The following is a 15,605-nucleotide window of genomic DNA, read 5'->3' on the forward strand; positions in this document are numbered from 1 at the left end:
GATAACATTGCGGAGTATTTTCGTGCCAATTTTCAAAGTATCTTTACTTCCTCAAACCCGAGTTTGGATGTAGATTTTGGGAATCTGATTCCTACAAGCATTTCGGACTCTGAAAATGCGAGATTGTGTGCTTGTCCTACGGAGGAGGAAATTAGGAAAGTTGTGTGGTCCATGCCCCCCCTCAAGTCTCCGGGACCTGATGGCTTTCCTATTAAATTCTTCAAAGACTTTTGGGACATTGTTGGGGGCCAAGTGGTGAACTTTGTAAAGGAATTCTTTGCATCAAGGAGATTCTGTAAGCTCGTTAATAGAAGCTTTATTGTCCTTATCCCTAAAAAGTCTAATGCTAATTGCTTTGATGATTTTCGCCCTATTAGTCTTTGTAACTCTATTTACAAGATTGTTTCAAAGATTTTGGCTAATAAGTTGTCTACGGTGCTAGTAAATTTGATCTCTCCCTTTCAAGCGGCTTTTGTCAAAGGGCGTAATATTGTGGAGAACTCTATTATTGCAAATGAAATCTTCCATGAGATGAAGCGGCGGACGGATCGGAATGCCTTTGTTGGAATCAAATGTGATATGTCTAAAGCCTATGATATGCTTGAGTGGTGTTTCCTCTTAAAGGTTTTGAAAGCTTTCGGTTTTAACGGGCATTTTTGTGAGATGATTATGTATTGCGTTACCTCTGTCAGTTTTCAGGTACTTCTTAATGGAGGGATAACCAAAAAATTCTTCCCGAAGAGAGGCTTGAGACAAGGCGACCCCCTATCCCCTCTTTTGTTCATTCTTGGTGCGGAAGTCCTCTCCAAACTATTGTTAGCAAAGGAGGAAGAAGGGCTCCTAACTGGGTTCTCGGTAGGGAGGGAGGGCCTCCCCATAACACATTTGATGTATGCGGACGATTTACTGGTTTTTGCTAAGGCGGATGGTGTAAATATCAGCGCGGTTCTGGATGCTTTGAAGCAATACTGCTGCTGGTCTGGACAGCAATTAAATCACAGTAAATCTAAAGTGTTTTTCTCAAAAAATTGCTCGGAAGACCGCCGGCTTTCGATTCGAGGTCAGCTGGGTTTTGATGAGATGGAAGGGGCTGAAAAGTTCTTAGGGAATCCGATCTTGTTCAAGGGAAGTAGAAGCAAAGATTTTGATTTCATCATTGAGAAAGTTAATGCTAGATTAGAGGGTTGGAGAGCGAGGCTTCTTTCTCAAGCTGGTCGTTTAACTCTGATCAAGAGCGTCTTGGCTGCGATTCCTATTTATTCAATGTCAGTGTATAAACTTCCGAAAAAAACTACCAATCGAATTGATGGTATAATTCGAAAATTTTGGTGGACGGGGCAAGTTAACCAAAGTCGGTTTCTCTCTTTAAAAGCTTGGGATGTTCTTTGTAAGCCTAAGCAATGTGGTGGTTTGGGGTTGAGAAAAGCTGAAGATATTAATTTCTGCCTATTGGCTAAGTTGGGTTGGGCTATGGCCTCCGATACGGTGTGTTTATGGAAATCAATTTTGATGGACAAGTATTGCTATGGATCAAATTTTGGGGACTCTATATTACTAGCTAATGCGTCTCCGGTTGCTAAAAGTATTTGGGCGACTAGGAGGTTCATTGTCGATAATAGTGTTTGGCTTTTGGGTATCGATGCTAATGTCAAGATCGGTAGCCAACAATGGATGGGGGCTGATGGGGAGATAATGTCCTTGGGTGATTTAAATCCTATGGTTGAGGAAGGGATGTGTGTGGGAGATCTGATTATGGAAGATGGCAGGAGCTGGAATGTGAATTTGGTGAGTTCTTGGTTCCGTCCGGATGCGGCTGCTGCAATTCTTAAGATCACCCTTCCTTTTCCTAATGTCGAGACTCGGTTGTATTGGAAAGACGATCCTTCGGGTTGCTTCTCTCTTAAAAGTGCTTATTGGCGGTTGAACCAAAATCGGTTTGATTGTATTGATGTGGTTTTTAAGAGGCTTTGGAAGAGTTACATTCATGAACGGTTGAAGATTTTTTTGTGGAGACTTGGCCAGAATGCTCTCCCTTTTGGATGCAAAGTTGCTTCCATTTTTGGCTCAAATGTTGGACCATGTATGCTTTGCGGTCTTGAAGAGATGGATGTGGTCTCTCATTTTGTTTCGGGCTGTAATATAACTAGAGCAGTGTGGTTTTCATCACAGTGGGGGGTTAGAGTGGAGAGATGTAATCTTACAAATGGAAGGGATGTGTTAGCTTGGCTTGTGGACCCCTCTTCTCTTACCATTGATAGCAGTGGGTGTGAAGATTTCCTTCTTTATGGTGCTTTGCTGTACCATAAATTGTGGCAAGTTAGGAATAATATTTTCCATAACAAAGGGATTCTGGTGTTGGATGAAATAAAAAAATCAATAGAGAAGGGGTTCAGGGAGTTTAAGCAGTTAAGATTGCAGGGTGGAATCGAAGATCCGCAGTAAGGGGGGATTTGTGTGACTCGTTGGGGGCTTCCGAGACCTGCTAGGATGAAGTGTTTTGTTGATTATGCTTCGGCTTCTGATGGGGGTGCGGTGGCAGCTGCTATTTTTGACATTTCAGGCACTATCTTTGCAATAGCAGCTGCAAAAACTGTGGTTAAATCTCCTCTGCATGGGGAACTTGAAGCCTTGCGGTTTGGTTTTAATATGGCGGCTCAGCTGGGGGTTGATGTGGGAACGTTTTACTCCGACAATCAAACTGTGGTGAAGGCTTTCTCTGAGCGAAGTTCTCCGCATTGGCTGATGCACTTTGCTTTCAATCGGATTCTCACTTTGGTCGACAATGGCAATGTGGGGGTGTGTTGGACTTCTCGGAAAAATAATATGGCAGCCCATTCTCTTGCAAGATGGGGTTTGTCGCATGATTGTAATGGTTTGCTTTGGTTTTGGGAAGTGAGTCCCCATGTGCTCACTAAACTCTTAGTTTCGGTTTAATGAAGTTTTGTTTTTCAGCAAAAAAAAAAAAAGGACATTATTGTATTTTTATTTTAGGGTAAATACTATTTCGGACATTTTACAAAATTAATTAATTGGATTCTCTATTTTGTTAAATAACAAAATGAATCCTGTATTTTTTAAAATTGTACAAATAGAATCCTAAACTGATTTTTTGTCAAAATAAAATTTAATAATAATATAATCTAGAGATATTATGACAAAACTAATTACATTTTCTCTATCTGTTCATGTTAGAAATTGTCTTAAAGTTCGTTATATTAAAAAAATAAAATTTTTAAAAATTGAACTCAGAGTCTTATTTTTACCATTTTGAAAAATATAAGATTAATTTATCATTTAATAAAATAAAAGGTTCAATTGATATTTTTTACAAAATACATTGTCAAAAATGATATTTATCTTTTAATTTATTTATTTATTTTGAGCAGTTTACTATAATTTCTCAACTATTTGTTTGTGAAGTTACAGAGGAAAGAAAATGAGGAGGCTCTGGTTTCCCGACAAACGATTAGGTTGTACTCTTCTGAAGCTCCAGCAATGGCCGCTGGCTAGAGAGATGGCCCCCCTTGGTCGCTCACTCACTGCTACTCCTTTCTATTATTTCTCTTCATCTTCTTCTTGTTCTTCTTCTGATTTAGACGATGCCGTGGTCTCAGTCGATCATCAACTCCCGACGCTGGAGCCGTCAAACGACGCCGATTCAGTAGCTAAGCTCCTTCTCTACCATCACAACCCCTATCACGCCATGGAATCTTCTCTCCAGCTACATGGAATTTCTCTTTCTCCGCACCTTCTCAACCAAACCCTCCTCCGTCTCAAGCACACTTCCAAAGTTGCCATCGCCTTTTTCCACTACGCCAAGCAAATCCCAAACCCTTCTCCTCTCACCACCGCCTCGTACAATCTCCTTATAGACATCGTCGCTAAAGTTCGCCAATACGACGTTGCTTGGCAGCTCATTGTTGAGATGGCGAACTACAATCTCACTCCTACTTCTACTACCTTCCTCATCCTCATCCGACGGTTGATATCCTCCGGCCTGACACGCCAAGCGATCAGGGCCTTCGACGACATCGAGACCTTCGTCGGGACAAGAACGACGTCGGAGGATTTCCACTTCTTGCTCGATACCCTTTGCAAGTACGGATACGTGAGGGTGGCAGCTGAGGTTTTTAACAAAAGGAGAAACGGCTTGTGTCCCGATGTGAAGATGTTCACTGTTTTGATTTATGGGTGGTGCAAGATTGGTCGAATTGACATGGCCGAGAGGTTCATGAAGGACATGGTGGAGAGAGGGATTGAGCCCAATGTAGTGACGTACAATGTGTTGTTGAATGGGATTTGTAGGCATGCGAGTTTGCATCCAGAGGAGAGGTTTGAGAGGACGATAAGGAATGCAGAGAAGGTGTTCGATGAAATGAAAAGGAGAGGGATTGAGCCCGACGTGACAAGTTTTTCTATTGTTCTTCATGTCTATAGCCGGGCTCATAAGCCGCAGCTCTCGCTTGATAAATTGGAGGAAATGAGAGAGAAAGGTATCTCTCCAAATGTGGCGACTTATACTTCGGTGGTTAAGTGCCTGTGTTCTTGTGGGAGGCTCAAAGAAGCAGAGGAGTTGCTTGATGAGATGATCAGAGGCGGAATTAGTCCATCGGCGGTGACTTATAATTGTTTCTTCAAAGAGTTTAGAGGAAGAAAAGATGTGGAAAGTGCTATGAAATTGTATAGGAAGATGAAGGAGGAGAGTTTGTGCATGCCTAGTCTGCATACATACAACATTTTGGTTGCTATGTTCTTGGAGCTGAATAGTTTGGAGAGTGTTAGAGAGATTTGGAATGATATGAAGAAGAGTGGATGTGGGCCAGATTTGGATTCGTACACGACATTGATTCATGGATTATGCGAGAAGCAAAAGTGGAGGGAGGCTTGCCAGTATTTTGTGGAGATGATAGAGAAGGGTTTTCTGCCTCAGAAAGTCACTTTTGAAACTTTGTACAAGGGATTAATACAGTCTGATATGTTGAGAACTTGGAGGAGATTGAAGAAGAGACTTGACCAAGAGTCTATTACGTTTGGTTCTGAGTTTCAAACTTATCACCTTAAGCCTTATAAGAGATAATATGTGCCCACACTAATAAGCAATTATAAACAAACACATTTTGAGTACCGGATCATAATTTATGCGTTCAATTCCTAGTATCCGTTCTTTCTACAGTGGCGTTGCTAATTTTCATGCGATTGATTACTTTTAACTCACAAGGTAAAAAAAATTTAAAAAAACACCCACAAGGTATTATATGAAGTTAAACACTACTTGAGTCTTGAGTTGACAAAGAAGCTTGGCAGAAAACTGTGGGACTTTCTATGCTAAATAGAAAAGTAAGTGTGCCAGTTCTGCTTAATGCCTTAATACAATTAGGAATTTTTCTCACTAATTTCACCCAACTATTCTTTATCTTCGACCCTAAAACATTTCTAAACTAATATCATTTCGAAAAAGGAAAACATTTTTTTTATTATTATTATTAGGTGCGAGGCGAGTAAATAGCTTGACCATTATTATTATTTACAAAAACGGAAAAGTAGAGCTTGTGTATCAAGAATTCTTTTTAGTGTTTTTTTTTTTTTTTGCTGAAAAGAATTCTTTTTAGTTATTTCAAGCAGTTTTGTTCTTAGTTTCCCTTTGTGACACTAGTGCTTCATGTTCTGAAGTTTGATATAGCATGTGAAGTTGCAGAGTTGTGATTGATGAATTGAGTCAATTTTAATAGGAAAAAGTTGGAGATTTACTTCTGATTTATTTAGCAAAATTTGGAGTCAGGAGCCAAGTTCTTGTCAACTGTTCGCAAAGCAAGCTGTACTGATGTAGAAAATGCAGCTGTGAGATATGAACACACACATATCTATATATTTCCTCTAACTAATAGTAGTACTGATATATAAACATTGCAGAAAATGGCGAATGCACATGATTTTATCTCAACATTTCTGGACAAAGAATAGCTATTGCAAGAGCACTCCTGGTAAACTCAAGAAGCCTTCTTTTTGGATGATGCTGGTAGTGCTCTTGATGCTCAAAGTGAATATCTAGTTCAGGTAAGTTTGACATACCACCTTTCTAATTTTCTCAATTTGTCTTTTTCTCAAAAATCTATTTTCTTTTTCTCGACATGAAATAAGACTAATACACAACTAAAACTTGTATTTTAATTGGTTTGCAAACATTGCCTCAAATTTTGTGTTAATACTAAAGGATACCATGGATTCTCTAATGAAGGAAAGCACCGTCTTTGTCTTTGTCATAGCTCATTGTCCAATGTCAAAACAGCAGACACCATGGCTGTTGTTTCTGAGGGACAAACAGTTGAAAGTGATACTCATCAGAAGCTACTCTCGAATCGTGGTATTTATACTTGTTTGGAGGCAATTTACAAGGAACTTGAGAAATAATCTGAACTTGAATTACTATTGTAGAAGACAAGTTAAAATAAAAACAATTTCATAAATAAGTTTCCCTCTATTCTGTTAGTTCCTTGCCTCTTTGAAAGTTTTGGAAATTCCTCTACTGAATTTCCTACTTCAAACTATTATATTTTAAGGTTGGTTATAATCCTCCTTTTTTTTTTGTCCCTTTAAACCCTTTTTACAGTTGAGTTGATGAATGTCAATAAATTACATCTGTTAAGTAAACGAAACAATAATAGTATTAGGTTCCTATCATTATTATAAATGATAAATGTGTAGTTTGCAATAAAAATAACTATAATTATCAAACATATTAAAGATCATTAATAATGAACTAAATTCGTTAATATACATCAAGGAAACAAAATGCTCTTATTTTCTATTTTACACATTACAGAATAAACTAATTTTGCTTCTTGTATGGTACATTTACTAAACAGTACATCTACTGTCATGAAAGGCTATAAAAAAATAAATTAATGTATCAAAAATTCAAAGCTAGGTCTGCGTTAAGCAGAAAGAGGCAACCTGAAGGTATATATCTTCTTTAAGCCTTCGTGGTTGGTAGACTCTTTCTTTACAAGCAGCAGAAGAAAGAGAGAAAACGTCTGCAATATGCATTAGATATGTACAAAGAGAAAAAAGAGAAACTCTCTTTTGAACAAATGTACAGCAATACCTTGGGTGAGAACTTTTGATGATGAAGCAAGAAATAAATTTTTTTATGTGCATCAAAGGACTTCAGGCTTGAATTCAAAGCGTTTGGACTGTGCTTCAATCCTGGCTGTGTATCCTACTGTGGTGGGCCTAATTGATCTTTGCCTCACAATATGACAGAACTCAGGATCATCCAATTGCCCATCTTTTCTCATCCACTGAATCATCTGATGGTATGTGGGGAAGAATCTTATTTGGATGGATGCATAAGTGAAGTAAGGAGCAAGGGATGCAATTAACACAAAGAGGGTTATAAGCCAGTAAGATGGAGATGGTGCACATGCTTCAATGAAGACTTGATAGGCAGTGGTTGAGAGGGATGGGGTCAAGGCTCCATATGCCAATTGGAAAATGTACCAAAATGCAATGCCACCCCATATGAAGAGATGTTGTATGTATGTGAAATAGTTGACGGACAGTGCCATTTGACAGTTGACAACACACACTACACAAGTGTACATGGTGGTTCCAAGGATATCCAAGCTAGCTACTTCTCCACCGTTGCGGAATGCTTGACTCTCCATAGCTTGGTTGCAGAAGAAGAAGATCAAGACGGCACTTAGTAACCCGTTAAAAGCCCATCCTAGTATCCGGAGCCAGCTAAAGAGGATGTTTTGTACACCTTCTTGATATAGTAATGGGAACTGTGAAATGAAAATAAAGAGCATTAGATTAGATGTTAAATAAATTGAAATATAATTCTTCTTTTAAGTTTATGTGTATTTTTAGTTTCTTTTTTCTTTCTATGTGAAGAAAACTATGTTTAATGTAAGACATGAAAAGTGAGAGGCATTAGGATCAGAATACCTTGATACATAATCTAGATGAGACATCTTGATCAAACACTCCCAAGGCAACTACAGGAAGAGAAGTGAAGAAGACATTGTATAGCGACAGATACCAATCGTTGTAAAGAGCTTGTCCTGAGAATGAGGTATATATCCCATAGAAGAAGATAGTAAAGCCAAAAGCTATGTTCTTGTAGAAGAAGTAGCATATCTGTAATCACAACAACAAAAAGGAATGAGTTTATACTTTAAATTTTAAGTTGGGACTTAAAAGGTTGACAATCCCCACAGCCATACCAAAATTCTTCTATTTATGGAAAAGACTTTAAAAAAGAAGATGCAATTACCATTGATGATATCCGTCGGTAACACCAATGACCATGTACGAGTAGCAAGCGTTCCAAGAAACGAAACTGTGCAATTGCAATGTCACTTGACATGACTGCCTGAAATATTGGGAAGGAGATGATGAAATTAGAATTCTCTGTGTTAAATATTTCCAGAGTAATAGATAAGAGTAATCAAGTATAAAAGTTAAAAACAAAATAAAAAATCAGTGCAGTTTTCTTATCATTTACCTGCATTCCTTCAACGCCACTAATACCAACTCCAATATCTGCTTCTTGAAGCATTCCAACATCATTTGCCCCATCACCAATTGCAAGAGTTGTACTACCAGTCTTAATTTTAACGAGTCTTGTAACCTGCATGATTTTATGAAACTCATCGTTCAGCCAACTCCAGATATAAATGTGAAAATGACAAGAAAATCTTCTAGCACACAAAAGAAATGATTAGTAAAACTTACGAGTGCTTTCTGCTTGGGAGATGAACGACAGCATATAACTGAAGCACAGCCAATGGCAAGCTCCAGAAAAAGGTTCTTAACATCATCCTCTAAAGCATAAGTAAGTGACTTTCCATCAATAATTAAAGCCAATGCCTCTGAGTTTTCAGATGTTACAGTAAGCAACTGCTTTGCTGCACTTATCTGTTGGATGACACTTGCTTTAAGTGCCTAAAGAACAGAAACATTCTATTAAGTTACCACATTCATTGTATGAAAAATACAGCCAAAGATAACGAGCCAAAAGTTACGGTAGAGAAAGAAAGGGAAAAAAGAGCTTACCGAGGATGCAGCAGACTTGTCCTCTCCTTTCTCTAATGCTTTCGCTTCAGGAGTCTCAGAGCTAATTATTATTTGCTTCATCTCTTGTCTAAGCAAACTACAGGCAAACCTGGAAGAAAAAAAAACAATATGGTGAGAAATTCATGTCTACCAAAAGTATATATGCTTTTTCACTATCTTGCACTAATCTTACCCAATATTGATTGCCGTCTCCATCTTATCTCCAGTCAATACCCATATTTTAATTCCAGCCTGAGCAAGTTTGTCTATGCATTCTGGCACCTATTAATCACGAAAGCAAAAAAGGGGATATTTAATTTTAGTCCAAACCCAATTACCAAACTCCAAAAATATTAGTAATGTATTTCACTACTTTAAATTAAATCAAGATTTAAAATAAAAAATTAAAAAAAAAAAAAAAAAAAAAAGTTGCTCAAGCTCGAAAATATCTGGTATTTATAGGACTAAACGTTCAGGAAATATCAAACATTCAGTAAAAGCTTTCTGAGCATGAAAGTTAGGAATTAATTTTCACAAAAAATTATTAAGCAGAATAAGAAAAAAGGGTAAGAATTAATTTCTTCAGACATACCCCATTTTGTAATTTGTCTTCAACAGCAGTAGCACCCAGAAGAATTAATTCTGTCTCAAATTTTCCAGCCACCTCCTCTACCAAATCTTCCCGATCCGCACTCACTATGGTCTTAGCCTCATTGAATGCCTTGCTGAATTCATTGTATTCTTCTTCAGAAACTTCACGGAAGGCAAGAACCAATGTCCTCAGTCCTGCATCAGCATACTCATCGATATGCCTTCTAGTCTTCTCCTCAAACTGTCTACCATCCTTTGCAAGTCTTTCAAACATGACACTGCTTGTACAAAACAATGTTAAAATCTCCATTACTTAATCCGTAAACTCTTAGATTGCTATACAATAGTAGGGATTGAGCTTACAAACCTGTCAGCACCTTTACAAAGCAAAAGTATCTTTCCCTCTTCAGTTCTTACAACCACCGACATCCGCTTTCTTGAGCTACTAAACTCCAGGATGTTCAAAAGCTTATAATCTCTGAAAAAGTAGAACAAAAATAAGATTTAACTTAAAAAAATCACATCATGTAATTTAGATTGCATATACCAGAAGATACTTAGTATCTCAGTTTTTTGAGCATTGAATATGTTATGTTGCAAGAACCTCACCTTTTAACTTTCCTGCCAGAGAAGGGATCTAGCTCTTGCACTGAAATGCCTGTATGGGATCTTTCATAAAATTTAAATCCAAGTTCTCTTGCTGCAATCACAAATGCTGCCTCGTCAGGCGATTCAGCTTCATATGAGGTTGTTCCTGTGACTTCATCAACTTCAGGTAATGCTGTATGGCATATAGCCAAAGACCGTAAAAACTGCTGGATTACATCTGCACGAGGTTCATTAACCCATTTACCATTCATGATTCTTTCATCCACGAAATTAAAGCCTTTAATGGTTGGCTTTGATTTTGTGAGATCTTCAATGTGGCCTTCTTCTTCAATCTCATTTGAAATCAATGGTGATCCCATTCTCTTAGCCATGGCTCTTTCAACTTCAGTGATTCCACGCCCATAACCAATCCCGGCAATGGAACACTTGATGAATTCCATTGAATTGCAAGTTAATGTTCCTGTCTTATCAGAAAGGATAGTGTCAACCTGGCCAAGTTCTTCATTCAAATTCGAGGTCCGGGCTCTTGCTGGCTGGTCTGTTTCCTCATAGTACATATGGAGATCCTGGTTAATGAATATGCTCTGAAGAACTTTGACTATTTCAATCGACACGTATAAGGAAATGGGAATCAAATAACTGTACAGCATGAGGGCTGTCAAGAAGTTCAAAATTGCTGCAACTGGTGCCCTATTTGGATCATAGTATACTGTGGTGTCATCTGGTCTTAGGTACCATCTTTTCATTCTTCCATTATCAAGGTCCTCCTCAGTTGCAACGCCAAAGAAAATCGCCCCAATGAATGACATCACCACCAAGACAAGAAACAAGAAATACACAACCTTATCCATCCTTTTTTCAATTTTGCTTCTCTTAGAAGGTGGTGGTGTGGAATTTTGCATAACCTTTGTGTCCTGACCAGTAAAGATTACTACCCCATAAATAAATTCTGTGTTCTTTAGCTTTGAGTCCCTGAGCAGAAGCTGCTGAGGAGAAAGAGGGAGCTGCTGTCCTTCAATATCCAAATTACCAACAAAAGAATACAAATTGGCATTAGGGTCTTCACATCTGACAACTGCCTTAAAGTTTTGGAAGCTAGAGTCGTCATGGAAATTCGCAGTTGCGTCCATTGCTTGTTTTAGCTTCAAGTTAGTCTCCCCATCAAGGTTGGTTGTCTCAACGTAACAAATTGCTTCCTCAAAGTTTGATGAGAGTAACATGAGATCAGCAGGGAAAAAGTTATCTTTTTCCACCTTTACTACATCTCCAACTTTTAAATTCTTCCACTTGGTATCTTTGAAATTCCCATCACCATAATGCACCTTCACTTTTCGGTTGTTCACCTCGATATCCTGATAACATTTTTTTTCCAAGAAACAAGATTAAAAAGCCAGCATTAGAATGATAGAAAGACAGAAGGAATTATTATTAAATCTTAAGATGCAACCAAATCTCGGCAAAAATTTCTATAAAGTAATTAATTTTGTATTCTCACTGTTAAGTAATATTAGTTGAGCAACAACTAGAAACAGAACAGTAGTTAGGTACCTGCTGTTTTCGCCTCCAATCTTCAAGAATCTCTTTCCCCATAGTAACTCCCATCACAACGACAAGAGGAACGACATTACTCACAGGTGAGTAAGGAGAAAGTTGTGTAAACGACAATATTGCACAAATGAGGAAATATATATTGGCCACCCTCCTGAATTGTTCGAACAATGATCTGGGTAAGAAAGTTGCCAATGTGTATTTTGTTGTTCTTACGTAGTTGCCTCCATAATTGAGAAGACTGGCTTCAAAGCCTTCAGGGTCATTACAATGGACTACCCTTGAGAACCCAGGTCCTCCAATCAGTGAGTGCTCCTCTGCTTTAAACGAAGCCTTTCCACAATGAAAGGCATGGATTCTGCTAAACTGTTGCTTTTTTCTTCTACCTCCACCCATTTTCGTTAACAACCCAAACACATAAAAATTCCTGGAATATGGAAAGAATTTGCCACCAGAAAAAGGAAATGAGCTTCCCCAAATCAAGCTATGAAGAAAAGCTTCAAACTTTGCAACGTTGTGAAACCAGTGTTTTGAACAAACAGTTGGTCAACACAAATCCCAGAAAACTTTCAGACCCAAAAACTCAATCTCCCTTATAAACACAGTACGAGAGCTAGTTCTGTAAAGGACTGTGTACATACAATGAGATAACAACTGTTATTTCTTAATTAAAAAAAATTATAAAATTAATCCCAAAGACCCAAGAGTATGAACTAACCAAAAGAAATAAACAAATCTTGAAAACTAATAAGAAGCAAAATAAAGAATAAAGAATAGAGGCCTTCAATACCAAAGACTATGACTAGTTCTATATCCTTTCAAACCCAAAATAAAAACATCTGCTTTTTAAATGTAAAGGGTGGATTGGAAAAACAGGAAGTACACAAGTGGTGTTCTTAGAAGAAAGAAAGCAGAAACGTGGTGAACAGTCTTTCCTTACTCTCTTTCTCTCTCTTTTCCTCTTGTATAATCAACTTTGACTTGTAACTAAGCTATGATTACAAAGTAAGAACGTGAATAATATTTATTTGGGCCATATGCCCATCTTAGCATGGAGTGCATATAGTTCAACTTCATGGACAGTTAAATTTATCAAGGAAAGAAAAAATTAAAACACCTCAAAAGAAATGGAAAAAAAAGATAAAACTAACCTATTAGTAAGGTAATTCCGACAAAATGGAAAATCTCAACAGCTTCTTTCTTTCTTTTCCTTTCTTTTTTTTTTTTCTTGAAGGCGTTCTGAATTATACGTCAACTGATGCCAGAGATACTTGTTTGATTAACGCCATTGTCAACTGCTAATAATATTTAAATTTTGTATATTAATATATACAATATATGTATTTATGCGTATAAAGAAATATGGAAGTATGGACTATAGAGTAGAGTGATGACCAAGTATTCTAGAAGGTCAAAGAAAACTGCTATAATAAGAAGAGAAAAAAAATCCTCTCGAAAATAGAAGAGAAAAAAAAATCCAAATTATACCAAACCTATAAATTATAAAACACGGCTTTAGCGATAAACAACTCACATGATTATAATTTCCCATTATTTTCATTCATTCTACTCTTCAATTGTATTACTATTACGCTTTTTTTAAAACGAAAAGTCTACCCTTCAATTTGAAACCAAATCTGAATCTAGAGCCAAATGAAGAAAATAAACATAGAAATAATAATAATAATAATAATAAAAAAAAATCCTTCATGTGAAATCAATATAAATATAGTTTATCCTTACAAAAAAAAAATATAAGTTTGTATATACATTGGTTAAAACTATATTTATTATGCATGTTGCATGGTGAAGGGAGGTGACTGACAATATAGAATTTTATATAATATAGTATGAATTTATGGTGCAAAGCGCTATTTATGTAATTTATATATTTTTATGGAGTTCGATAACTTTATTATTTAATAAATAAATGGTTTTATAACAAAAGAAGCAAAAGGATGAATGATGAGAGAGGCTGCTGAAGGCTTAAGCTGCGTAATGGAAGGGTCAAATGAGAGCATATCACATGTTTTTATTCTTTTTTATTTGTAATAATAATAATATTATTATTATTTCATTACATTATATTATGAAAAGGTGTACCAGTTTTATTTGCCAAAACCTTAACCTACTTCAATCTTTTTGTGTGGATATAATTGTGTGGACATTTATGACTCACACCATTTCTTCTCTTTACACTCGTGTTATTTTATATGTTTGTAGACGTATATGTATACGTATGTCCTTTAAAGTTATTTTTCAGTTTTTTAAGATTAAAAAAATTAAAAATATTTAGATAAAAAAGATTTTTTTTTTTTTTTTAATTTACTTTCCGAAGACTTTTTCGCATGAAGTTAAGTTTCCAAAAAGACCTAAGAAATTATTTTTAAAAATAAAATATTTTGCATAATTTCTAATTATTTACATATAAAAGATTTTTCTCTTTTAAAAAAAATATATTTATTTAAGGTTATCCAAAAAAGAAAAGGAAAATCAAAACTTTTACTTTTCTTATATATTTTAATCTCTAAAACAAAAACAGAAGCTTAACCAAAATCTAACATTAATCTCTCAACATCGTTCTCTCTTTGTCCTTCTAAATGCATTATTAAAATTTTATTTTCTCAATTTTATATAAAATTTCACATTACATCAACATCAATACTCATCTCTTTCTTCTACATTATTATTCTATCTTTTAATAAGAATTTTTTTCATATATATAAAAAAAAATAATTAAATTACAAAAATACTTAAGCCCAGCCCTATGAACATTAATACAACCCATAAAATAAATATTACCAAAATACTATTTTTTCTACTACTTAAGTCGCGCGGAACAAAACAAACAACCTCACGCACGCAGCCTTCGATCGACCAACCCAACAACCCAACACAACTGAAATAAAACCCAACCAGAAAGAGAACCACCATTAATTTTGGCGACTTCACCAGAGAAAAAGACCAGAATCAATCAGAACAGGGGCTGTTTCAAATTCATGAAAAAGGTGCAGAAAAAGTACTAGAAAACTAAAATTCAACCAGAAGTTCAGTTTAATTCGCATAAAATTAATGTCCTGACTTCAATTTTTCAGATCCATAAAATGCAAATCTCAAAAAGTTGAACTGGAGTTCCCAAACAATCCAACTCAAGTATAATCTAAAAAAAATACATCAATACTATAATTAAATGTTTATCCCAGTGCATTTTTATTATTTTCTCGATTTCTAATAGTGAATTTGTTCATATTAAATCACTAATAGACATGTAGATAGAGTTACGTACGTGAAAACACTGTTTTGATTTTTAATATTTCATAATAGTGTTGGATATTATTTTACCAAGATCTTAGATCTACTCACAAGTATGTTGTTTAACACTCTAAATATGAACTTTCTAAAACGATAAAATAAACACATATAAAGTTAAGAAAACCTTACATTGATGCAGCGGAATTAATGTCTCCTTCCACTCAGATCTCTAACCCTTGTATCCTTTCTGTCGCAGAGTATAATCAAGATCTGAGCCCGAATGCCCTTCTCTTTGTGTATGATCCTTCACAGTCTTCCAATCTATGATTGAGTTACCACTTGCTGTGTGTGGGCACTTACTCTATCACTAAGGTTCGAAATTTATGAAGAGGAAAAGTGTAAAGCCCGCTTAGTTTAATTTGGAAATTAGCAGTTAATCATGATTATTTATGAAAATTGTTTATAGCTATTTAAATAATTTATTATACTGTTATTTATGGAATTCAAAAATGCATGGTTATGTCATTCAGTAGTTTTCATATTTTGCA

The 15,605-nt window shown here is 36.1% G+C and overlaps 2 protein-coding genes and 1 long non-coding RNA gene across 4 annotated transcripts; 2 read left to right on the top strand and 1 right to left on the bottom strand.

The window, feature by feature from the left end:
* Positions 1–3,343: 3,343 nt before the first annotated feature.
* Positions 3,344–5,132, top strand: LOC115709752 (pentatricopeptide repeat-containing protein At2g13420, mitochondrial). Its single transcript, XM_030637947.2, has one exon. The coding sequence runs from the start codon at positions 3,437–3,439 to the stop codon at positions 5,075–5,077; it is 1,641 nt and encodes a 546-aa protein (XP_030493807.2). The 5' UTR covers positions 3,344–3,436; the 3' UTR covers positions 5,078–5,132.
* Positions 5,133–5,546: 414 nt separating this feature from the next.
* Positions 5,547–7,884, top strand: LOC115710778 (uncharacterized). Its single transcript, XR_009686969.1, has 2 exons — positions 5,547–6,054; positions 6,212–7,884. It is a non-coding gene; the product is annotated as an uncharacterized LOC115710778 (long non-coding RNA).
* Positions 6,725–13,120, bottom strand: LOC115709748 (putative phospholipid-transporting ATPase 9). 2 transcript variants are annotated; one of them, XM_030637941.2, is made up of 12 exons: positions 12,957–13,120; positions 11,806–12,232; positions 10,258–11,609; positions 10,016–10,126; positions 9,650–9,926; positions 9,251–9,339; positions 9,058–9,166; positions 8,737–8,946; positions 8,507–8,632; positions 8,276–8,374; positions 7,948–8,139; positions 6,725–7,784 (listed from the first exon to the last, which is right to left on the bottom strand). In XM_030637941.2, exons 2-12 carry the CDS (start codon positions 12,199–12,201, stop codon positions 7,155–7,157), a joined length of 3,591 nt encoding a protein of 1,196 aa, XP_030493801.2. In that variant the 5' UTR covers positions 12,202–12,232; positions 12,957–13,120; the 3' UTR covers positions 6,725–7,154. The 2 variants fall into 2 exon arrangements, with proteins under 2 accessions (XP_030493801.2, XP_030493800.2); XM_030637940.2 differs by having other exon boundaries at positions 11,806–12,434.
* Between the last annotated feature and the right edge of the window lie 2,485 nt (positions 13,121–15,605).

This window comes from Cannabis sativa, chromosome 3 (assembly GCF_029168945.1).
Source record: "Cannabis sativa cultivar Pink pepper isolate KNU-18-1 chromosome 3, ASM2916894v1, whole genome shotgun sequence".
Taxonomy (NCBI): domain Eukaryota; kingdom Viridiplantae; phylum Streptophyta; class Magnoliopsida; order Rosales; family Cannabaceae; genus Cannabis; species Cannabis sativa.

Coding starts and splice junctions, on each gene's coding strand:
- LOC115709752 (XM_030637947.2), top strand. CDS start 3,437: ATGAGGAGGCTCTGGTTTCCCGACAAACGATTAGGTTGTACTCTTCTG.
- LOC115709748 (XM_030637941.2), bottom strand. CDS start 12,201: ATGGGTGGAGGTAGAAGAAAAAAGCAACAGTTTAGCAGAATCCATGCC. Junction 11,610..11,805: donor ATTGGAGGCGAAAACAGCAG/GTACCTAACTAC, acceptor AAATGTTATCAG/GATATCGAGGTGAACAACCG. Junction 10,127..10,257: donor TCTGGCAGGAAAGTTAAAAG/GTGAGGTTCTTG, acceptor CTACTTTTTCAG/AGATTATAAGCTTTTGAACA.